This window comes from Actinia tenebrosa, unplaced genomic scaffold, assembly GCF_029948245.1.
Source record: "Actinia tenebrosa isolate PJP-AT-01 unplaced genomic scaffold, QUT_ActTen_1.0 PGA_scaffold1__47_contigs__length_23844297, whole genome shotgun sequence".
Taxonomy (NCBI): Eukaryota; Metazoa; Cnidaria; class Anthozoa; order Actiniaria; family Actiniidae; genus Actinia; species Actinia tenebrosa.
Genome location: NW_028292578.1, coordinates 17,391,878 through 17,416,503, shown reverse-complemented (window position 1 = coordinate 17,416,503; position 24,626 = coordinate 17,391,878). Strand labels below are relative to the sequence as shown.

Genomic DNA, 24,626 nt, shown 5'->3' with positions numbered 1-24,626 from the left:
GTGAAAATGGTCCAAAATAGGTCAAAACCAAGCCCATGCTTTTTGCCCAAAAATGACCTATTTTGCATTCTTCATACATTATGCATATAGTTTGAAAAGGTGTGAAAATGGTCCAAAATAGGTCAAAACCATGGGCTATAGCCCATGCTTTTTGCACAAAAATGACCTATTTTGCATTCTTCATACATTATGCATATAGTTTGAAAAGGTGTGAAAATGGTCCAAAATAGGTCAAAACCATGGGCTATAGCCCATGCTTTTTGCCCAAAAATGACCTATTTTGCATTCTTCATACATTATGCATATAGTTTGAAAAGGTGTGAAAATGGTCCAGAATAGGTCAAAACCATGGGCTATAGCCCATGCTTTTTGCCCAAAAATGACCTATTTTGCATTCTTCATACATTATGCATATAGTTTGAAAAGGTGTGAAAATGGTCCAGAATAGGTCAAAACCATGGGCTATAGCCCATGCTTTTTGCCCAAAAATGACCAAAAATGACCTTTTTTGCATTCTTCATACATTATGCATATAGTTTGAAAAGGTGTGAAAATGGTCCAAAATAGGTCAAAACCATGGGCTATAGCCCATGCTTTTTGCCCAAAAGTGACCAAAAATGACCTATTTTGCATTCTTCATACATTATGCATATAGTTTGAAAAGGTGTGAAAATGGTCCAAAATAGGTCAAAACCATGGGCTATAGCCCATGCTTTTTGCCCAAAAATGACCTATTTTGCATTCTTCATACATTATGCATATAGTTTGAAAAGGTGCTAAAATGCTTAGATTTAAATAAAACTGTTTTTATTTCATAGAATATGGGAATCAATGAATGCTTTGTAAGGGTGAAAATAATTCTTTCATGGATCAGTTTGCAAGGTTAACTATAGAACAAGAGCTAAATACTATACTTCTCCCATCTGAGCTATCACATGAGTCCCTCCCAAGTTTTTGCCACTTCTTACAGGGTTCATGCTGAGATAACAAGTTAAAATTTAAGGACTATTCAAGGAGTATACAAGGACCCAAAAATGAATTTTCAAGGAGTATGTTCAGCTAAATATGCCAAGGTTTTACACAATGGTTGCACATGGCCGACTTTCATATTTTCTGATCTTTCTGACTAGACTAGATCTATTTCAGAACCATGCAAGTAATGATCAAAACAAAAATCCAAGTAGTTTTCAAGGAATTTAGCTAAAATCATAAAACTCAAGGGCTTTTCAAGTGCCCTTGAAAACGTGAATTAAATTCAAGGAGTTTTCAAGGAGTTTAAGGAGTAGCACGAACCCTGTTCTTAGTTTGTAACCAATCTCAAGAGAATGAAATAATATATGGCTGCCACATGGGTTTATAGTAAAGAAAACAAAACAAGTTGTAAAATTTAACTGATATGGAGTTTTCAATGTGAAAATCAAGAATAGTACAGATGGCACTTGAGCGTGCTGCATCATAGATCACATGGCTAAGAATAATGGCTGCTCAATGGCAGGATACAATATTTTGGCACATCATACCAGTTAATGTGAATGGTCAAGTGGACCAACCTAATAGGCATTTGGCTGGACAAGTGTATATTTTGGACAGATATCGTTCTCTAAGGAGCCATTATTTTTACCCTGCATGACGTTAAAGGAGTCACCCTATCTTTCGTCAATTCTTACAAGACTGAAAAGGAATACGAAGGAAACCCAGTTATTTTCAAGTAGAGGATAATGTACATGAAGGAATAATGTTGCTATTTCACATGCTAATACAGTCCCTTTTTAAATGTTCTATTGTTTAACTAACTGGAGCAATATCATAATGCTATATGCTATATATATTGCCAATATTATTAAACCATTGATCGTTGAGTATAAAAACCTATACAACATCTAAACCTAATTTCATGCAGAAGATTATTTCCAACTTCACATGGGCTCATAAATTTCCTGGTGCTGATTGGAATTTAGCTTCGTGCTGCTGTCAATCAAAGTATGATCACTTGGTAGGTCTTGAATTTTTTGACTGGTAACAGGAAAAGCTGAATTCCAACAGATTCTTCAAAAGAGCCAATGCTTTTTAATATTGAAAATTACAGTAGAGACAATAGTAAACTAGAATACACGGTTTTTCATATTTTGCAAACTTAGTTGTTGCAAGCTGCACTCTGAAATTTAATTTCTCACTACCGTCAATAAAAAATAATATATATAATAATATTTATATTCTTGACTGACTGCAGTAAAAAAACGATTTCACAACTAGCTGTTGAAATGTCAGAGTTTGCAGAATATGGAAAAAACACAGTAAGTTAGGCAGAGCAGTTAGCTTCAGCAACCTGAAAAATACTGCAGCACAATATCTTTGGTAATGAGGAATTGCTTGATCCAAAATGCTGTTTTTCACAGTCACAGCATGAAACCACATCAACTCTTACTGGCCTTGGCAAAAATCAAAATTTGTTGCGAATGAATTCTCTCCTTTTACCATTGTGAATAAAAGGACAGAAATATCTTGATGAAGAAGGTAACAATAAAAGCCATGTTGTTTAAGGAAGGAAAGTTGAATATTGTCTGTGAGGAATCATCCATTGTAAGCATAGTCTGCTTTGTTATGCATCACTAACTTGCTGTCCACAAAGTAAAAACTATCTGACTTGGTTTCAAAAGGATGGTCTATCATTTCTTGTACTGCATATGGAAGGAGAAAAAATGTTAAAATATTAAAGGCAACATGGGAAAAAGAAGTGGGGATGGGAAAAGAGGGATAAATAAGATAGAGAGCTACTGAAAGAAAAAGAAAATATCATTTGAAAGATTGGAAATCCCTAGTGAAAAAAATGTAAATCGCTAGAAAAAATGGGTTAAAGGCTGTGAGATGGGATAGATAAAAAATGGGAAAAGGAATGTGGTCTGAGGAGAAGAGTCAATAGTAAAATGGGAAGCGCTGGTGAAAACATAGGAAAAGAGTACTCATTATTACAGTTATATTGGCAAACATGCTGTTACAGTAAACCTTCAAAAAGTAAGTTGAAGAAAGCCTGCTGGAAATAATAATTTCTACTGAGTTATTATATGCAAAGAAACATCTTCCTATCTGGAAATAATTATTTCCATTCATGGTAAACAAATTATTCAAATCGTACTAATAATAAAAATATTGTTGAATCTGCAAGCTGAAAATGTCATCTTATGCCATCATGAAAATGGATAAATATTCTATCTAAAGGTAATCAAATTTTGTTCATGAAAGACAAAGTAAATACTGTAAAATCATGTTTATGGCTAAAGAAAATATTTTCTTGATTCTGATTGGCTAACATTTTGTCTTAGAACACATGGTGGTAACCAGAATATTTTTCATTATTCTATCAGTACTGTATGCATGTTTTCTAATATAGGGAAGAATTATTATACAGCCTGTTGCCTGCGTTTCATAACCTGGGCTTTCAACTAGTTCTATCAGTATTGTACGCACTATTTATTATATAGAAAAGAATTATACAGCCTGTCGCCTGCATTTCATAACCTGTGCTTTTAACTAGTTCTGTCAGTATTGTACGCACTATTCATAATATAGGGAAGAATTATACAGGAAGAACTTTCAAATTAACACATGTCAATAACCTCACATGTCAATAACCCACTGGATTTGATAACATTATTATTGATATAATTTAACACAAATAAATCAAATGCATACAGTTGATATGATTTTATGTCTACAGGACTAGAATTTATTAAGTCTTTGTTACTATCTAGTAAAGCTCAATTTACAATTTAGAGTGATCATATTTTTGAGTTATCAGAGAAAAAATAATATTCAAAAAAGGTTACTACAATGTCAAAGTTCATAATATCAAAACAATATTTTTTATTATTTATTAATGGAAACAGGGATAGGTTGTACGAAGGGAGGATAGTGCTATCCGATGGATAAATCCTTATCCAGTGAATAAAGTGATGCTGTTATCCAATAAATTTATCCACTGGATAAGAATTATCTGGAACAACACATTATGCAGAAAAAAGGGATAAATTATATGGGAAATTAGATTGGATGTAATGAGCTTCACATTTTTATGTTTTTCTTGTTCGTGACTCTCTTGTGAAAGATAGACCTTTTTAGGTTGGGTGTACAGAGCACATATCATTCCCCTGAGTAACATTTCTTTCTTTAACAGTTGCACTTAAGAAGCAATATAATTCTCAATTGTGACTTTTATAAAAACAGACCTTTTAAGTTTGGGCATAATGTTTTGAATTCTAATTTCAGACCATTTGGTTTTCCTCTGAGAACCATTTATTATGTTTAATTGATGTGCACGAAAACACACATATATATGGTTACAACTCAATTTATCCATCAATTTGATTGATACTGGAAGCTGATGAGAAATAGATTGTTGACTTGAAAAGGAATCTAGAAATTTGTGACCTAATCAATTCATATTGATTGGATGTGATTGCAGTGGATTGTTATTGATGATGATGATTGTTATGATTGATTTCAATCAGTGATATACTTTTTTTGTGACTATCATTTGGTCATGGATTGACCCAAAATAACTGAATCAATCATGGTAACTTATCTCTCCATTGATATTGATTGGATTTCCAATCATAATTTTACAGTCAGAGGACATGAAGCGTGGCCCCCTAGACTGCCAACTTCAGGTCATTACTGGATTTTTGGTTGTTTCAATCTTCCATCAATGAATCAAAATTAAATTCAAATTTCAAAGAGCTGCGACAAACATGTATGACTCAATGACTTTGTATTAATTTTATCAATATTATTATTGGTTGCGGGTGGTTGTTGGAATGTAGTTGGGCTTATCGTTGATTGGCTAATTTTGCTTCTTTCGACGGCTCTTTTTTCTTACACTTCCGAGATTTGAATTTATTTTTGAATACATTACAAGATTGAAAATGAAAAAAGAATTGAAAAATCCAATAAATGAACTAAAAAATGCAGTCTAGGGGGCATTTTCTTATGATTTCTGTTATTTTATATCATACAACCTGTTTTATTTTATTTCCAATCCGATTTAAGTGGTACCTTATATTAGTAGTTTTAACAACATAAGAGGCTTACAGACGTAATGTCACTTATGATACAAAACCTTGATCTATCTTACCACTTGTTATATGTAAAACGAATATAAGAAAACACTTAGGCAGGAATTTTCCAATATCAAGCATTTGACACAGGGATATTTTAGGCAAGGAAGGTTAGACAAAATAACAAATTCAACTTGAAGTCATATTATCGTCATTAAGCCATTACCAAAGAAACGTCAAATGGTAATAATGAATAAATCAAGTTTTAATTTGTCAAAATTATTTCAAAACTGTGACTACTAAGTGTTCTTTAGGTACGAAATCGTAAGGGTATTTAAATCTAAATTTTTTATTATGAAGGCTTTTGGTTAATTAATATAACAACCTGGTTACATTAGGTAATGTTTTCTTTATCGATCACAGAAAAATTGACCACCAAATTGAATAGAAAAATAATACGAAAAACATATATTTTCCTCAAAAAAATTAAACCGTATTTTTTTTTGAATTTGTAGTAGTAAAGTTACTATATATTTCATATATTTGTGGGTTTAGATCTGGTGGAATAAATGATATAAAAATTGGTTAAAATCGAGAAAGGGCAGATGTAAGTTTAGTATCATATTTATCTCACCTTGATCGGGAGTTAGGGATGGAAATTCGTAGATGTGTTCACAAGTATTCTTACTGTTAGGGATACAAAAACCAAAGTCAAAATCGAAGCTTTTAAGAAGACGATCCCGAAAATAATGTCGTTCAACCATCCTGAAGTTCTGTATTGGCTTATCGCCGACGGTAAACTCTACCCTAAAATAAACAAATAAAGAAGGAAGACGATGAATGGAGAGTCGTTGTGGAGTAACATGTGTTGAGTGAAGATGACGGACAGGTTATTCTTCACCAAAACAACCCAAGATCACATTGCTGGAATCTTTCTATCCGAGTTATTCTATTCTATTACTACTTACGTTGCTCCCACGGTTTTTAATCGCAGAAATTCTGATGTAAACTTGTATCGTACGAAGCGACCTGCGTTAGGATCATCTTCATTTTCTATCACCTCGTCCTCCAAGTTGTCCGGTTTTGCGATTTCGAAAAGAACCTCGCCAGTCTCCATGTCTCGTATTTTGAACCTCGTAAAGTCTATGTTGAAAACATTAGCTTGTGGTTCACACAAATAATCTGAAAGAAAAGTTGAGATAACGAGTCAAGTAAAGTTTGTTTGCATTGGTCCATGAAGGCTAGGTATTTTGACGTTCAACGTGTAACTCAAAATCCAATTAAAACACAGCAACAACTAAAAGAAATTCAGTACAAAATACTAACTGTCTGTGGACTTTGTGAGTTTGAGTACATCTTCAGGTGAAACAGAACCCTTTTTAAGAAGTTCTTCCTCCGTTATCGTCTTTTTAGCTTTTGCTTGTCGAGCGAGAAATCCTCCTCCTTTCTTCTTGGACGCGGAACGACTGCCATCTTCACCCGAACTAGCCGAGGATTTCTTACTCATATCTAAAGTACAAAAAACTCACAGGCCCTAAATGAATGATAAATAGTTCGAGAGGCACTCGGGGACTAGATTGTTGGTTTAAAGGAGAAAAAATGCCAAATGATCTCGTTCTTTCTTTGCTCTTCTTTCATGCAAACATTAAAATGGACGCTTTGATCGACCGCGAAGGAAAGTCTACAAGGTCAGCGGCAGTATGTTACCAACCGTCGTTATGACAACGGTAGTGAATACAAAAGTGTTGAAAGTGTTTACTTGTAGTAAATAAACCAAAAAATATGGGTATAGTTAAAGTATTCATAGATGGTAAAAGAGCACCATGTTGGTCAAAAAGCCATATATGTTAAGCTATCACAAAATTCTTCACTTGAAAATCTACAAAATTATTACATAACTGCACATATATGAATTAATGCACATGTATGAATGGTTGCAATCATAATTAATAACTATATTAATTATACAGCTTCTCATTAATTCCATATAGTTAACTGTCCAATTATTTTCTTAATTAACTACTGTTGCAATCAATCAGGTTGTCATCAGCCACATGTTTAAAGTTATTTCATACCAATAAATTATTTTATATAATCATTTATTATTAGTGTTTAAGTGAAAAAATTGCATGTCATAAAAGAGGTGATCCAATTCAGAACAGCATCTACACTTTTGACAATTTCTTATGACCTGTTTTTACGAGCTTATTTAATGAGTATGACTAATAATATAGTTCTGAATGAATTCATCATGGTTTATTTGTGTTGTTTTCTAGAGATATTCATTAATTACCTGCATAATGATATAACCTGTTTTTTAAATGAATCATTGGCAGAGATGTCCATATTGACCATCCATGCCAAAGGTGCAGGTGTGAGGTGTAACTACACTTAATCCAGCATGTATGGTAGCCCTAGGGACTGAGTAAGGCAGGCTACATTTATCAAGGTTGTGCTGCCTGTTAACATATTGTCATGCAACTTTTTTCACATGTAATAATGTTTTTCAGATTGCACAAAAGTGTTATAAAAATGTTTTTAAGTGTTGAATGTAGGGAGCAATTGTTCAGTCTCAGCTTATGCTCATTCTGCAGTCACAACTGGTCTTCTGCAAAACATTCTTGCAATTTTTGATGAAAACTTCAGTTAGTCTCTGGAATTACTCTTCATTAACCAAATGGGTGTTCTACCACAATAATTCTAAAATTTTCCATCCTTAGGGAGTTAAGTAGTAATAACAGACCCCTTGCACATTTTTTAATATGGAGTCAAAACAAAAGAATTTCCTTCTTTTCAGAAATGAACCTTTTTGATATTAATGTTAACTGTTTTGACAACCCTCAGGTAGAGATTGAATGCAGGGTTCTATATTCTAAATGGATAGGCTGACCACAAACAACATTAAATATCTCAACGATAACTTAGATTTTAAGCCATCTGAGTTTTGTTCACCTGTCCATGAGAACTCGAAAGAGAGAGTATCACTGGTGCAAAAAAAAAAAAAAAAAAAGAAAAAAAAAGAAAAAAAAAGAAAAAAACCAAGATGGCTGGAAATCTGGCATGAGCCAACAGTTATTCCAGCTATTTTCTTTTTGCTATTTCAACCAAAAACCCACCATTCTTTTACTACTTCCTTCTCAAGGGAGTGACCGTAAATCATTGACTACTTTATGGCACTTTCAACTATTTTGTATTCCTCTATTGGTGGGCTACCTGTGCCTATGATTTTTCTAAGGGGCTTGTGAAAAAGATGTGAAAAACGGTGAAGTTTTGGTAGACACTCTCCTTTTTCTCTCCTCTTTTTTCAATCTTTCTCTCCTGACAACTTTCACAAGAAACCCAGAAAAGACAGAATGTAGGAGGCTGAGCAGAACGAATGAAAAAATGAAAACGAAAAAAAGAAAAGTACTCTACTTTACACATCATATTTATTAAAACACAAAAAGAAGACATGCAGGCAGTAGAAATAACAGAAAACTGGAATCTAAAGATGTCAAAATTAATGAATATAAGTCTTGTCTTCATCTTACAAATAAGAGATTAAGCCATTATAGCATAATTTACTATAACTACCAGAATCCTTTGCAGACTTCTTTTTATTCAGTTAATTAGCACCAATTGTCTTACTACTCTCACGAGAAAATGAAAATTTGACAAAGTACCAAGACTTGCAAAGCATTTTGGTAGTGTTAGTAAAAATAAATGTCTGCCATCTACAAATTGCCTATTTTACAAATTTTTTCATGTTGTGTGCTTGCAGTCCCAGTTCAGAAACCAATTTTTCCAAGTATAGAAAAAGCTTTTAAAAAGCATTGATGTTCAGGAATGCATTAGATTCAATACTGGAAAAGAATTTGGCACCTGATCTTGACCACAGGACATATTTGTGGGGATTGGCAGGACACGAGAGAAGTGTTAGAAGAAGCACAAAAGCATAGGATAGAAATTCTCTATGCTTCTCGGGTGTTCAACCAATCCCCAAGTGCTTTAAAACATGATAACACCTACAGTTATTTGGCTATTAAAGTTGTTGTTTCCTTAAGTCCAGCTGGAGCTTAAAAGGGTTGTTATTACAGCTCAATGTGCAAAACTATGACAACATATATTTTAATGTATTTGCATACTTATATGCACAGGTCTTTGTGAGTTAAACTGACACATTTCAATGCGAATCTGGCTTGTTTTACCAAATAAGACATGATAACCCTCATTTGACGGCAAAAAGCTTGTGCATAGAAGTATGGGAATACATAAAATGTGGTCATACTTTTGCGCGTTGCGCTGTAACTGGTTGGAAAATGTAAAAGTTTGAAGGAAGTTAATTTGCTTTGCTACATGAATGAGATTTGACGCAGGTTTTATACATTGATTTCATGTGCAGTGATAACTCAGGACTTTGGAATCACAGTAGAAAATTTAGTAAGTGGTCACCTACAAGCAACCAACCTCTATTTCTTTGCAATAATTTATGACTATGACAGGTTACCAAGGTTACAGGTTACAAGGCAGTTGCTACGTCTAATAGACCTTTAACTTGGTTGAAGGTTTTCCATTTTAGACCATATTTTGTTTAAGTGGTATCGATATTCATGAGTCTTCTCATGCACAGCCATTAGACAAAGAGATAATACTCTGGGGAATGACACGTGGTCTGAAATGGTAATAATTTATGCCCAAGCTAATAGAAGTCTAATAGAAGTTCAACCATGTTCACCTAATGTCTACCCACTGCTTGGTAAATAGATTTTAAAAACCTGTACAGTTATGCATATAAACATGCTGTCTGTTTGATTAGAAGTTGATAAAAATACTAAAATGTCCTGTTTACACAGCTATCCAGATGGGAGTTTATGAAGAAAAGAATTTGAGGTGACGATCCATACTAGAAGAGATGACAGAACCGGCATGTCTACCAAACTTAACTCCTGTTACTAGACCAGTGTGATCTGAAAGACAATGGTTTAGACAATCAGAATAAATATTTAATGCAATACGAGACACATAAGATAAAGCACTTTACCAAAATAAAAAAGGATCTGCGAGACAGAAAAAAAATTATCTATTATACTACACAAACGAAAGCTTTGTCCAACTGGATCAAAACACTAATATAAATGGAGTGAAAAAAATAAGCTTGGCTGCTTGAAATAGCTTTCCAAACCATTTAAATTTTGTTGGAAGAAAATCAAAGCAAAGGTTGGACAAAAGTTAAAAATTGGAAATATTATTCCCAAATACACAGTTGTATGGACCCATCTCACTCAATTCCAAGGGGGAAAACTTTTGTTTTGAAGGGTCCATACTAATTAATGATTAATTATTTGGGAAATTGTTAATTATTTAGGAAATAATATGCCAAATACACAGAGGTATGGACCTATCTTTAGTTCCATGAGGGAAAAAACCCTTCTTTATAAGGGTCCAGAGTTAGCTTTGATTAGACTTTTGTTTGTGAGCAAAACTTACCGTTAAAACTGTTCAGCAACTCCCATTGCTTTACCAAGTATATCCTGGAAGAAAAAATAAAAAATAATGAATTTGTGATCTAAGAGAACTCTTTACTTTTAACGACACAACAACATCAATAAGATGTGAAACATTACGACATGTAGCCAAGCTATATGTTCTGTTTCAGGAAGCAATTTAAACACTTACTGTATATCAGTTCCTCCTACGGCCAAGTAAGTACCACTCTGGTCAAAACTGAGTGATTTCACCTGTGAAAAAGAAAGATGGAAAATATGAATGAATGAGCAAATAAACAAAAAAATCATTTACAAATTATAAAGTTGAAAAATCTTGAGAACTGATCCAGGAACTAACTTCAAAGGGGTACAGTAAGTGTAAACTCTGATACACCTTTCTAGCTTCAGCATGGTTTATTTCTTCAGACCATGTGTTATTCATTCCCTAGTGTATCATTTCTTTGTTTAACACATGAATATGGATACAACTCCATTCTCAAGGGAATAATACATGGTCTGAAATTGGAATAATTATATTACGCCTAGGTGAATTAGGTCCATAAGTCGTACCTCAAATCTATCCTCAAGTGTGATGGTCTTGAAATTTTTAAGTTTTCTCAAATCCCATAACTTAACGACTGAATCATCTGCTGAAGTAGCTAAGTAGTAACTGTAAAAATAAGGCATTGTGTTAGATGATTGCAAGTCATGCATTAAACACACTGAAAAACTTCTTCAATTAGATTAAATTGTAAAACGAAATATGAGTTGATATGAGTTTGCTGATATAGTAAGCGCAGAGCCAACAGTCACAGTTGCAATTAGAATTTAACTTGTCGTAATGGAATAAAGCTAATCAAAGCAACTAATTCACAGATCAAAGTGGAATTTAGAGTGTTATGTTTTTGGAAAGTAGGAAAACTGGAGAACCTGAAGAAGAATCAAACAGAGGTCCAACAAACTCTATTCACTAGTAATGCCAATTCCAGGAATTGACCCTGAGACCACGGGGGTGTAAGGTAGAGGCGCTACTGCTATACAACCCTTGATACCCAAAAATATCTATAACATCAAATGTAATTGTACCCATTTTCAGAGAAGCTGATGTCTTTTATTGGTCCAGAGTGTCCAGGGAACTTGGCTACATTAGCCCTCTCCTTGAGATCCCAGATCTTGATTAAGCTGGAGAAGAAAGAAAGAAAAAATGCAATTAGAAAAGGAAGTTAACGAATCTAAAAAAATTAACTCAAATCATAGATGATGCTGATAGTTTTGTGGCATTTTCTGAAGTCTATACTAACACAACTTAGTACAGGTATGAGTATGCAAGAATAAGACCCTCACCTATCAGAAGTTCCAGTACCGAAGATAAGACCATCAGGATGAAACTGGGCACAAGTTAGACCTAAGGAAAAAAATAGTAATAATAAAGTTAAAAGAACCATGGACGGCAAAGTGGAAATGGTCCCAGAACTAGTTAATGAGAAATATCATCTGTTAAATTTTCCTAAACCAATATGGACAGCTGTCCTCTCACCTTGATTGACAGATGGGTCGGATAGACACTTAGTCAAGACACGTCCAGTATGTATATCAGAGAATGCCCAGTGCTATATCGAACAGAAATATGAATCATAGTTAGCTACATGGTGCTTAAAATGCAAGGGAAATTTTTCTTGTGATCAGTTTCTGTAAATAGTAATAAAAAATAATCCTAAATATTTGGATTTTTACCTGGTCAGCAGAACAACTCAACAAGAAATCACCTGAAAATAAAAGAAGGAAATAATCAAAAAGTGCAATAAAGGGAAAGAATTTTCTCATTCTTGATTAGCTTAAATCAAAAAGCCTTTAGTGATTCACTTGTAGCCAAGTGAACTTGAACAAACATTTTTCAGTTATACTTTATAGTTGAGCATGCACTAGTGTGTTTTGAAAATAAGATGATTGTATCATGAGCAGAGAGACAAGAGAGATTGTTGTGTTGTGAAGACAAACAGAAACTGGGTTTTTAAATTTTGTAGAGTTGGTTTTATTTACTGATGATATAACTTCTTCGCCAGAGTTGAAGAATCTAAAATGTACTTGATTTTCATTGTTTAATGAAGTTAATATGCATGTTTTTCCTGAGCCGTATAATGGTCACACACTCTACATATAAAACTTCTCAAAAGTGAATGAATTTTTCCCTTACCAGTAGCATGAAGACTGAGCCCAGTGACAGCTTGGTCATGTGCCTGGAATGAAAACCAAATAACATTAATGATTATATGTATCTATATGTGTATAACTTTATGTAGATTATGATGTCATACCATGTGGAAACCTTCCTGTCCCTCCCCTTACCTTGATAATGTGAGCGCACAATGCATTGGATATAGACCAGACTCTAATACTGCTATCAGCTGATCCTGTAATACCAATTTCCTGAATAAAGACAAATACATAACCTTTGTGAATGTTTCTAGCAATTATTATGGTGACATATTTTTTAGCACTAATCAGTGGACTTTTATATAGAGCTAACATCAAGGTCCAACTTTTCAAATATTAGTCTTATTTCTTAATGTATTATTTGAGTTAAGTATTATCATCATCATCATCATCATGTCGTCGTCTGTTGTTGTTGTTGCTGCCTTATTGTTGCATTGTTGTTTTTGCTGCGTCGTTGCAGTCGTGTTGTCATCATCATTGTTAATATTATTTTAACCAAAACAACTACCAGTATATTTCTTAAACCTTGAAGCTACATTTATTTCAGAATAAGATCATTACCTCTGTAGGATGGTAGATAACATTGGTGACCTTTTTGGTGTGTCCCTTGAGAGTTGCAACAACCTGTAGAAGTCAAGGAGATCTTAGTATATAATGTACATAACAATAACACTATTAGTGAATTATATGAGCTTCAAACACTGTCCACAGGGCTTAAAATAACTGCCAGTCATTGGACAAAACCTGGCCAGGATTAGAACTTGTTAGGCCAAATCTTTACGTATATCAATACTCATTATATGACAAGACTATTGTAGAAAATTACCTGTTCTGCGTCTTTGTGAAATACAACAGCACTTTTATCAAGTCCACCTGAAAAAAATTAGGAAATTTTGATTTATTTCAGGATTTTAAGATGGTACAAGAATGCAGCACTCTGCATAATCAAGTTAAAGAAGTTAAGTTGATGGCACTCCTCAAACAAACTCATATGTGTAGTGCTTATCCCATCAAATCACCAAGATAATGCACATGCAGATGTAGGTTTGTCACAGTCCCGTAAAATATAATCTATGATAGGAGAACAAACCTGTCAACACTTTAGATGTATCTGAAAGTTGAACATCAAGCGCAAGGATTCCAGGAGTGCTTGCACTATGAAGACCCTGGAAAAACAACAACAATAACAACACAATCAACAACAGATCACCATGGAAACAAGAAGCAGAAACATCAAGATAGATTGCTAAAGGGCCAACTCACTGGATAAGTAGCAACTTGATGATAGCTTCTGATTTCATCTGGTGTTGTGAGGTCTTCTGGCATTTTCTTTCCTCTCTATAAATCACAAACATTGAGAACAACAAAAACTTTGTAAGAAAAAGAGTGATCCCAAGCAAAGTATATTACAGTGGAACCTCTTTAATATGGAGGCCCGAAGAAAAAAGTGTCAGTTATATAAATGTGTACTTCATATAGAGGTCAGGTCTATAAAACAAAAGAATGCATGGTGCTTTTGCCTGGATCTAATCATCTGTCCATAATATAGAGCTGTCCATAATACAGAGATGTCTGTAAGGAGAGATCCTACTGTATCACAAATATAACAAAAAGAGGGTACATACCTTTTTACGCTCCGCTGTAAGGAGAGTTGCTTTTTTTTGCAACTAAAATCAAAGAAAACATTCAATTATTAAACTGTGTATAGCAATCATACAATATCTTATTTGGCAACTCTTAAAAATAATAATAAGATAAATACAATATATTTTCAATTACCTTTTGTAGCACTTCCTCTGACATGCCAGCTTCTCCTTCAGGCTAAGAAAAACAAAGTAATATTAACATTTTTTTCAGACTAAAAAAACAGTAATATTAACTTAATTACAGTATTATAAAGCTCCCAAAGCACTATTTATACATGAAAAAAATCAACAGCATGGGGAAAAAATGAGCTATAAAAATAGTGCCATGATCTGAATCACTGCTTGTTTGGAGTGAAAAACAAACCAGAAATATTATTTAATAGTGCTCACAATATTTTCTGTGATATTATCAAGGACTTATGTTGTTATTAAATTGTTAAATTAGGGAGTCATTTTTGAAATCTGAATAAGATTAGTGGCAAGAAAGAAGTTTTAATTTGGATTTCTGTCCAGATTCTTGAGTCAAGCTAACCCCTTTGTTCACCTCAGGTGTAATCATATCAATAATTTTGGTGCATTTGTGAACTCTGCACTGACTAGGCACTATCTTGAAATTAATTTTTTAAATCAATCCATTTATATTTCAGTTTTTAAAGATTATCTTAAGAGGGTAAACTAAACACACAACAGTAACAGATGAATGCTAACCTCAGCAGCAGATACTTCCATTTTTTCTTCAGCCTAAAAATCATAAAAATGAGTCATGTGAATTCTTTAAAATATTGAAACACTGATTTATATTTATAGTTTTTAGCTAGTTATCTCTTCATATTTATAAGAGATTTACACACCACAAAACATTATACTCAAAGATTCAAAAGTCACTTACTGGCATGGATGCTGCAGGAGTAGGTGTGATAGGAGTGACGGCAATACCAGCTTGTGGTTTCAGAGTGGCCAAAGCTTAAAAACAAGAATTTTTTTTAAGTCACAAAAATAGTTTGTGATATTTTATCCTAGTTGGGTTTCCTGTGGTAAATACACCACAGGTAGCCCAATTATAGACAAAATTTTAAGTGCAAGAAGTGACTTGACATTACAAAAGTATTTTATAAAATTTGAATTCAAACCTTCACGGGCAGCAGTAACTTCCTTGGTCAACCTAGCAATCACACGGCAAGCAGCATCATGTTGATACAAGGCATGAGACAGTTCTAAAAAAGGTTAAAATCATTCAGGTAAACCATGAAAAATTTGCCTTCCATGCTTCATCTAGAATTATCTACATATTCTTACTAGTTTTAAACAGAAATTTTTATTCAAGACACTAGGCATGGGTGGTATGCATAGATGAAAGGCTCTTTGACAGGGCTGTTCTTCACAGTGGTTTGGTTTATGCCTGGGGCTGCAGGAGATTAGATTTTTGACTGAACAGTATATGTGAGTTGAGATTGTTTGATGGTTTGTTCTTTCCCATACCAATGGGGTTTTCTCTCAGTTCTTTGCTTTTTCTCCATTCATAAAAATAAATGTGAATTGCATAGTTCCAGAAATTATCCATACCCACTCCAAAGAGGAATTTCCGAAGAGTGGGGGGTCAGAGAAAGCACAAAAATTACAGAATTTGTATGGAAGAAAAGAAAATTGGAATTTCTGGGGGTAGGGGGGGGGTGTCTTAAAAGAATAATTATTCCTCCGTGAGGAGGGGGGTATGGATAATTTTTGGAACTACACATTGAGAGTTGTGTCAAAAAGTGAATGTAGTGGTAGTGTGTGTGGAGCAAACCTCCATGTAGGAATAATGGTTGTAAAATATATAAACTACATATGACGACTTTGTCAATCATTACCTTGTCTAGCTGTTTGAAGCTGCTGTCGTAACGAGAATGTGTGCAACATGCATGCATCCTAAAAAGCAATAAAAACAATATATAAATACAATAAATGAAGAAATACATCTTATATACAATATAATTTATATAATTTAATTTAATTTAATTTAAAAAAAAAACAACAATAATATTGCTAAAACATAAGTAGAGTTGTTCACTAGTTCTCTCCCTGAAGGCTTTTTTGGGTTTAAGCGCATTAGATCATATATTTTAATGAATTTTTGCGCTATATAAGTAATAAAATTATTAAATTATTGTCTTTCAGTTTCCCTTTGTGCATGAAAATCACTACTTTAGGTTCCAACTTGATCAAGTCATTCAAGAGCTCAGTTATCAATCCACAGGTAAACCAATTATTTACTTGTTCATAATTATTATTCTCACTAAGAAAAAAACCCGTGGGAAGCATGGGTGGCGTAGTGGTGTGAGCGCTCGCCTCTCATCCATGCGACCCGAGTTCAAGTCCTGCCGGGTTCAGTGTTGTATATGAGTAGAATTGTTTGTTGGTTCTCTCCTGTGCTTCGAGGGTTTTTCGGGTTCTCCGGTGTTCCACCCTCCGCAAAAACCAACTCCAAGTAAATTCCAATTTGATCACAGGGCCACAGGTTTGTTAGCCACTGGTTATTAAGTGCTACCCTCGTAAAAAAAGGACTTTATTATTATTATTATTACTATAAACAAATACATTTGACTTACCCATTCATCTTGCAAGGTTTTTAAAATAGCAGGAATACTAGTTGCTGACGGTGGCCTTGGCTTAACAAGAGGACTCACTAAAGTATCAAGGAAACTATTAGCAAGGAATCATTGATGACGTCAAGTGAGTGCCTGGCAGCAATACTTGTCTTGTGCCTTTGTTAAACTCTGATTGTGGAAGTATGGATATTCTTCAAAACTACAGATAACTATTAATGTTTATGGTACCTTTTATATCAATAAGCTGTTCCTCTGCTAGTGCTTCTCCGGTAATAGGATCTGTACCATTCTCAGCTATATACTTTTCTATCAGTCTTTTTTCAAAGACATGACCAGATACAGGTGAAAGGCAGGCATGTTCAGGGACTTCGTTGCTAACTGATAACAAAAAAGATAGGTATTTAGCAAACAAAGTTATACTATAACACAGTATCTACCATTTATGGGTCTTTCATGTAAAACATGACTCCAAAAGTGTCTGTAAAAGTGGCATCTCTTTTTAACTAAGACTTTGATTTTGAAAAATATTTTTATTATTATTAGACTTTAAATGTTTGAAGCAATTAAATTTTTTGACCTTGACTAAACTCTCAATTTTGAGCTTACTTCCATAAATTTAAAAATGATAGAGAATAATAACAGGCTAAGTGATGGGAGGATTTATTTCAAGAGCAATTAATAATACATTAGTCTTATATATATATAGTTAACACCCTAATGAAACATGAAACCTTGCATTAGTACAAACATTTTTGTATAGTATTCAATCAAAATTTTATTATTCCATTTTCAATATTATCCTCTTAGAATCCTACATTTGATGTGACTAAATTCTACGAATGTATTATTTTTCAAAGTTTTGCTTTCCAAAAGCGTGATATAAGCTTAATCAACAAGTATTTGGTCATAAATAAATAAGAGTGTTATAGCTTTTGCAATACACACAAACACTGAAGTTTGACAGCTTTAAAAAATACTTCAATGTGCAGATCAAATCACGGCTCATTTATAAGCAACGATTACAAAAACACACTCTATTTAGACATCTCAAGCCGCATCTCAAGCAGAAATAAAAAAACATGTCAAAAAAGAAAAATTTCCAAATATCTTCCACGTGCAGTTAGTAACTCTAAAGAACCGTCATTAGAACATGAATTTTGACGTTAATAACAAATGCAGACTCGCATATTTCAAGAATAAGATTTATCCATTCTTGGTGCTTCATAAAATCTATGTAAGATAATCACATTTAGGATTTACAAGGTTGAAAAGCGAAGGTAATAATCGTGACTTACTTGAGCAGTACATCGCCATCTTGGATTCTTTACCGCATGTGAGGAGTGAGGCATTATGGGCGTAGATCCCAGTGTCTCGCTCCTTTACCACAGGAAGCCCAGGTTCTGTATCTGTGTTGGCGTTAGCAAGCCATCCGGTGGCCCAGAGGTGCAATACGCAAACACAAATCCAAATACTAGTTCAAGTATAAGGGACACTAGTGATGTTTGTAGTTCAGTTGTGATATATTCGTAGTTCAGGTCAAGGGATACTCCTACTTCAGGTCAAGGGATACTCCTACTTCAGGTCAAGGGATATTCCTAGTTCAGGGTAAGGTATACTCCTAGTTCAGGTATAAAGATACTCCTAGTTCAGGTAAGGACTACAGTCCTATTTCAGGTAAGGAAATACTCCTAGTTCACTGACCACTGCCGGATTAAATGCCCATCAGTTTTTAATTTTCGACGAGCTCCTCAACGGAAACTAAAACAAAAAAACAAACAAAAAAAATTTGCAATTTTTTGTAGTAGGCATAAGTCTTAGGTCACCCATCCAGGTACTAACTTCGCTCAGCCGGACTTGACTCAATGTTATGATATGGAAGCCCAGGTTTTTCCCACTGGACCACGGTTACAGGCGAATCAGCATAACAATAGTCGTGAAAACAATGCATCAGATCAGATAGACTAGACTTTTTAGCATTAAACTTTTAACCGATTCCGTGCGTGGCAGAGATGCAAGGGATTAGCCGATATGGTCTGGGGGCCGGCTGGTCTCTCCCCTGATGCTTCGGCTAGAACATTTTCTTGCGTAATTCGTACACCCAAGGGCAGAAGGATTTAATCGCCGTCAGGTCCGAAGTCCATACGACGCCTCAGCTCTGCGGATGTCTCGGGGGTATGGCAAATTTGAATCGATTATTTTTTTAAATTTTTGTGGATTGTTTCAAACCACATCGTATCCAGTTAACTTTTTCTTTTCTTTTCTTTTCTTTTCTTTTTTTCTTTTTTAATGCATATTAATATCTTTTTTTCTTTTTACTCATCAATCAGAGAAATCAAATGTATTTTTCTGATTTAAAATACCTCACAAGAGCTTTTACTTATTTCCTTATTACTTGTTGCAGCAAGTGTTCCCTGCCCAGCCATGGGCTTCTGGCCACTGTAGAGTAGTGTTCTTATCACGGATGAAGAGTTTTCAATGAAAATTCTTAAAAGTTATCTGACGTGTTGTTTGTGTCGTTTTCTTATGATGATATAGCAGCTGATTTGAGACACAAGTACTAAGAACATTTTAAAATGATTTTTTAAAATTTACTTCTTACTGTGTTGGTACTATCAAAAGCTAGCTTGGGCTACCTGTGGAGGGAAGAAAACCCACATGCAACTTGACCCAAAAATCGGGAAATAATTAACAAACAACTCTACCGTCGCGAGTCTGGGAATGTCAGAACCCCGATCACAGTGGTGACAGGCAGCACGTTAGGTGAGCAACTCACTGAAGCCACTCCAAGGGCGTAGCTTGCTCCCTCCAACGTGGCTTCAAAATGGCGGCTTTTTAAATTGTTTACAGTAATTTCAAATTTTTTTTTTGTCGTAAAAAGAAAACTTAAAATGCTTCGGGTCCTTTTATTTTCATATTTTTATAAAGTAAGACATAAGGCCGTTTTTTATTTGGTTCAGCGTTTCGCAGGGGACGCAAACAAAATGGCGGATTTTTTATATTTGCCCCCCCCCCCCCCCCCCCTCCAAGGAAATTCTGGCTGCGCCCTCCCACCCCTGCTTCCTTATGATTGAATAATCCCCCTAAATAGAGCACATATGAGGGATGGAATTACAACCATGCCTCAAGACAAGAAAAATATGGAAACTATTCGATAAAGACCAACAACCGCTTCCCACCCCTCCCTTGAGGACTTTCGGAGAACTATGTCTTGAATTTCCGTAAGTAAATACAAACTTCACCGTTTGTCTTTCAGCCAATCAGCGTGCGATAGATTATTTATAAAACATAAAAAGATTGCATTTCCTTTACATCAAATACGTTCAAATCTCGATAAGAAAACCTTGATCTTCAACTGACCTTGAATCGCCGGGAACCTTTTATCGCAATTCCCAATCAATTTTTCAATTATTTACGTCTCTCTCGTGGAGCTGGACAGTGTTTGGACTTCGGGGAAATTCCCACCGTCATAACCAGCGGGTTTTTTAAAGGAACTATTGATGTTCACTCATTTAAGACGCTACAAATCTTAACGTCGGTGACGTAAATAGGCTATCCAAGTAAGTATTTTCGATGATAGTTGCTGTGAGATGATTTACGAAAGAGGATTCTGAAGCTATCTGTTACTCACGTCACAAATACTTTCATTGAATTCTTGCAGTTTGAATCTTCAATTTCGTCTGAGAAAGGGCCAAAGCCAGGACAGATTGATACACGTGTTGTGACTGCACATGTTGGACAGCGGCTCCATGCGATGAAAGGGAAAAAGGTAATGATTTGATACGATAAATGATTTGATTTCATTTGCCGGCGTTACTAGAATTAGCTGAACGAGTCGCGCCTATGACCTGACAACCCAGAGCCTATATATCAGTGTTTTTACTAATTTCGACCATTTGAGATTCAAAAATCTCGGATCCTTTTCAGCTGGTAAAGAAGGGATTGTATCACGTGTAATGTCAATAGTTTAAGTCCATTTGAGCTTTGAAATATTCTGGATGTGGGAATCGTATGGACAGGCTTGAGGTAGGCGGCCGATATTCACAACATGCTTCAAATGCCGTACATGCAAGCTGCAGAATCGATCTTGTTCAATTCTGTTGCATAATTCTTAAACTTACCATCCAAGCGCTTCTTATTTTTGCTTCCAGATATGTGCAAATTGAACACTGAATGTATTAATAAATTTAGTTGGTCAAAAAAGCCTTACTTAAAGGAATACGACCAAGTTTTACTTACCTCGAGCGAACGTTGCATTCATTCAGATAAATGTAGATACTCGAGTTCCGGAATTAATAAGATTTCAAGTGATAACCAACTCAACAATGTTTACAAAATAATATCAAAATAACAGAATAAATTCCTGTGACTAAGGAATTAAGGAACTCCATAAAATCCTAAAATGCTTGAAGCTTACATACTCTTTCTACTTTAATTCCCTGCTAATATTATGTTTGGTGCGCGATTTACATACAAACCGTTTTGTTTGGCTGTTCATTTTACAAGTGTTTAAACCAAAGGACATTTTAAACTGTGCCATTTTGAGAGCCTTAGACTTTAATCGCTGATAGAGGTGAGGGGTGCCGATCAGATCTTGACTCAGTTTATTTTTCTTTTAAGTATGTATTTTATCTTGTTCAAAGCAAATGTGAGATGGAACAGACCAGAGGCAGTGGCAAATGTTTATGTTGTACTGAAATCTAAAACCGTCGTGAAAAAACTGTTACATTAAAAAAAACGGCAAATGAAACTAAATGTTACATTGATAAAGTGGTCTATTTTTAGGGCCACTTAGCCGGTCTGGACGCAGCGAGTACTTCCAAAATCTGTGCGTTTCGCACATTGACTATTATACATATCATGGTTTCCATAGCAACTACTTTAGTTCGCTGGTGTCTTTGAGGGGATAGATTAACATGGATATTGTAGACCATTTAACCCGAATCAACGTCGTTTTGCGGTTGCCTTCACTGACATTTCATAGTTTGGGATTTGGCTCACTTATTCTACAACTATGCATTCAATATTCTTTACAAACAACTCACATACCGTCGGACTTCAATCCGGAGAGTTAGGAACCGAGGTAAAGGCCGGAGGAAAGCCCCTGTGGCAAGGGAGGCTATATCACTGTAGAGTGGTAAAAGGCGAAACGTTTTTATCGCTATGTCACCCTTGCAAGAAGCGGCCGCTTGTAGCATAAATACAAACAGAACGATAGACAGTGTCCTGTACTTTAAGGTATGACTGCGATTAAATGCATGTAATACCGGTGCTGCTACTTTAAGCAATAATCCTTTCAACATGTATCACATTTCGAATGTAATCACAGCTGTTGCGAGTTTTAACACAGGCAGCCCAATTTCTTATTCTGTGGTGCTGTAGTATTTGTATGTTAACGGTAATATTTCGTAGCATGTAAAATTAGTTATACACAAAACGTAAGATTGGGCTTGCTGTGGTTTTAATTTTCGCAACTATTATGGTAAGACATGTTGTCACAATACCTGTCGGTACTTACGGCAACGGCGTCGCACTTTTCGTATTGCACAAAGGAAGCAAGTTGCGACAAACAATCCTGATTTCCTATTACAACAGTGCTTGTAAAAGATCTTTGTATGTTGCGCGCTTACAAGAGCGTAACCAAGTACTACATTTGCGCAGATCACAAAGAAATAAAAAATCTTGCGCGCAAAAATGAAAACGGAATATAAAAATGCTCTTGAAACGGTCCCGTTTGCATTTGTATCGACTTCCATTCTCTCGTATTTGAATGTATCGTAGTCTTTTATAAAGCATTAAACAAGTTTCCTTTTCGTCATGCATATGGAAAAATTTCAAATATTTTAAAAATTAGCAAACAGTCGGATATATCGAGTGCATTGTTCTAGCGCGTTATCATTTACATCCGATTGCGCTTCCCTGAAGAATGCGCAAGTAACATGCGCACAGGGGATTTTTTCATACATATCATACGCTCTATACTCTACTCATTTAGACGTCTTTTGCAATGCGTGTCAAAGGTAACGTAAGGTTAGTTCACACACTCGCCTTTCACTTTTAGGATCATAAGTTATTTTCCTTGACTCTGCATCGCATGATAGAGTTTCTGTAGTGATTCTTCCTTCGAGGTTTTCAGTTCTTCCTTAAGAACCCAAATACTACTGAATTCGATGTGGCCATCATAGGATCAAGTTTTGGTTGAGCTTTGGATGGTTGGTTCCGCAAGAATGCGCTGACGTTTTCCTAGCTTCTGGCGTTTTCGTTCTCATTTTGCGCGTTTGCGCTTTCTTCACAAATGCATGAGTCAGAGTTGTAGCTATAGCTTACGTTTTGCTGCTTGTGCCTGCATCATTTTTAGCTGAGGTATGGCCGCTTCTAAAATGGTTTATAGTTCTATAGACTTGCGCTAGGTCGCGATCGTTAACACATCCTGGGAGGTAAGCGCATGGCTTGACTCTGAGAAAATGATTCTTGTGTTCGGGGAAGCTAAGTAAGACTTAGAGCAAGTCTACTGTTGTGACTTCATGGTAGTTTTAATGAACTATAAAAGATAACTCAAAGCATTCTTACAAAATTTCCATTTGTATTTGAGAGTGGGTTTGTTTTTCAATTTTTTTCAGTTTTTCTTTTACTTCAGAATTTAATAAGCAGTTTTATACTTTTAGGATTTTCATTTCCCTTTCTCGAGCATTCCTATTTTCCATTCCTAGAAATGTTTTCATTCATTGCGGTGACACGAAAGAATAGATATGGCATAGTCAAGCGATTCAAATTCTTTAATCGCTGGTTCAAAGATCCTTTAATCCACATCTACCAGTTTGAATTAAAAGAGCACGGGTCATTACATCCAGCCTTGTCGAGTGGTTTGGCGCCATGCTGCCAAATCACCCGCCAACTTATCTAAACGATTTCTAATTACTTACTGGCTTTGTCTCTATCCCCTCTAAAAAATTGTGCTCTTTTCAGAATAGGTTTATAGAGATTAAGGTCTTATTCCAGTTTATATTGACGGTAAAAATAGGTTTAAGCCCATTTGGTAGTTAATGCCTTCAGGCCCAAAGCACGCCATCAAAAGAGTGTCGTCAAACGATGCGTCAAACATTAGCCAAGCTTCAGTACTCTGAAGTGTCAGGTCTATCTTGCTGAGTATATATTTATCGTTCGGCCATCAACTGCCCTTACCGTGGTTTAATTAATTTGTGTGTATAAAAGTTTTCAAATGATATGACCTGTAAAACATTTCTTTGGCGCGCGTGGTTTTCTAATGACGGAGATCCATGATAACGACGTCTTTTACTAGTGACGTTTTCCCCCCGACTTTTTTCCCTAGAATTGTTCATGTGCGTTCTTTTAGTTTGTAGATATTACTGTTTTGTAAACTAACACAGCTAGTTACTGGCTAGTAAAAGTATTTTTTTGGAATTGTAAAAGAAAAAAAATATATTTATTTTTATATATTCTGAGAAACGTGTCGAAATGTTGCTTGAAGTTTAATTGCTTCCTGCGTCTAACCAACGTCGTGGAACACCATGTTTCATGTCGGTAATACACTAAATCCACTTCTCGTGTTTTGTTTACTGGTCACACTAGAGACCCAAGATTTAAAACGACCTTTGATGGTCTTCATTCGGTACTCGTAGCAACATTGATCTTCACTTGTTTAAA

The 24,626-nt window shown here is 35.1% G+C and overlaps 2 protein-coding genes across 2 annotated transcripts; both read right to left on the bottom strand.

Moving 5' to 3' along the window:
• Window positions 1-790: 790 nt before the first annotated feature.
• Window positions 791-6,725, bottom strand: LOC116308027 (protein unc-119 homolog B). The gene is made up of 4 exons (XM_031718376.2): window positions 6,378-6,725; window positions 6,020-6,233; window positions 5,686-5,858; window positions 791-2,678 (listed from the first exon to the last, which is right to left on the bottom strand). The coding sequence occupies exons 1-4, from the start codon at window positions 6,556-6,558 to the stop codon at window positions 2,572-2,574; spliced, it is 675 nt and encodes a 224-aa protein (XP_031574236.1). The 5' UTR covers window positions 6,559-6,725; the 3' UTR covers window positions 791-2,571.
• A 1,906-nt stretch (window positions 6,726-8,631) lies between these two features.
• LOC116308026 (pre-mRNA-processing factor 19) lies at window positions 8,632-18,713 on the bottom strand. The gene is made up of 23 exons (XM_031718375.2): window positions 18,260-18,713; window positions 17,193-17,342; window positions 16,965-17,041; window positions 16,227-16,284; window positions 15,507-15,590; window positions 15,266-15,339; window positions 15,085-15,117; window positions 14,510-14,551; window positions 14,356-14,397; window positions 13,994-14,068; window positions 13,821-13,896; window positions 13,557-13,603; window positions 13,292-13,354; window positions 12,863-12,943; window positions 12,711-12,753; window positions 12,251-12,282; window positions 12,054-12,126; window positions 11,861-11,921; window positions 11,603-11,698; window positions 11,087-11,186; window positions 10,707-10,768; window positions 10,518-10,561; window positions 8,632-9,997 (listed from the first exon to the last, which is right to left on the bottom strand). Exons 1-23 carry the CDS (start codon window positions 18,276-18,278, stop codon window positions 9,900-9,902), a joined length of 1,530 nt encoding a protein of 509 aa, XP_031574235.2. The 5' UTR covers window positions 18,279-18,713; the 3' UTR covers window positions 8,632-9,899.
• Between the last annotated feature and the right edge of the window lie 5,913 nt (window positions 18,714-24,626).

Bases quoted from the DNA above. Each gene is read 5' to 3' on its own strand.
- LOC116308026 (XM_031718375.2), bottom strand. The intron at 16,285-16,964 runs GTAAGTCAAATG...ATTGCTTTTTAG, and splicing joins AAACCTTGCAAGATGAATGG to GATGCATGCATGTTGCACAC. The intron at 13,604-13,820 runs GTTTGTTCTCCT...AATTTTTTTCAG, and splicing joins TACATCTAAAGTGTTGACAG to GTGGACTTGATAAAAGTGCT.
- LOC116308027 (XM_031718376.2), bottom strand. From the start codon at position 6,558: ATGAGTAAGAAATCCTCGGCTAGTTCGGGTGAAGATGGCAGTCGTTCC. The intron at 5,859-6,019 runs GTAAGTAGTAAT...TGTTTATTTTAG, and splicing joins TTAAAAACCGTGGGAGCAAC to GGTAGAGTTTACCGTCGGCG. The intron at 2,679-5,685 runs GTGAGATAAATA...TTCCATATGCAG, and splicing joins ATCCCTAACTCCCGATCAAG to TACAAGAAATGATAGACCAT.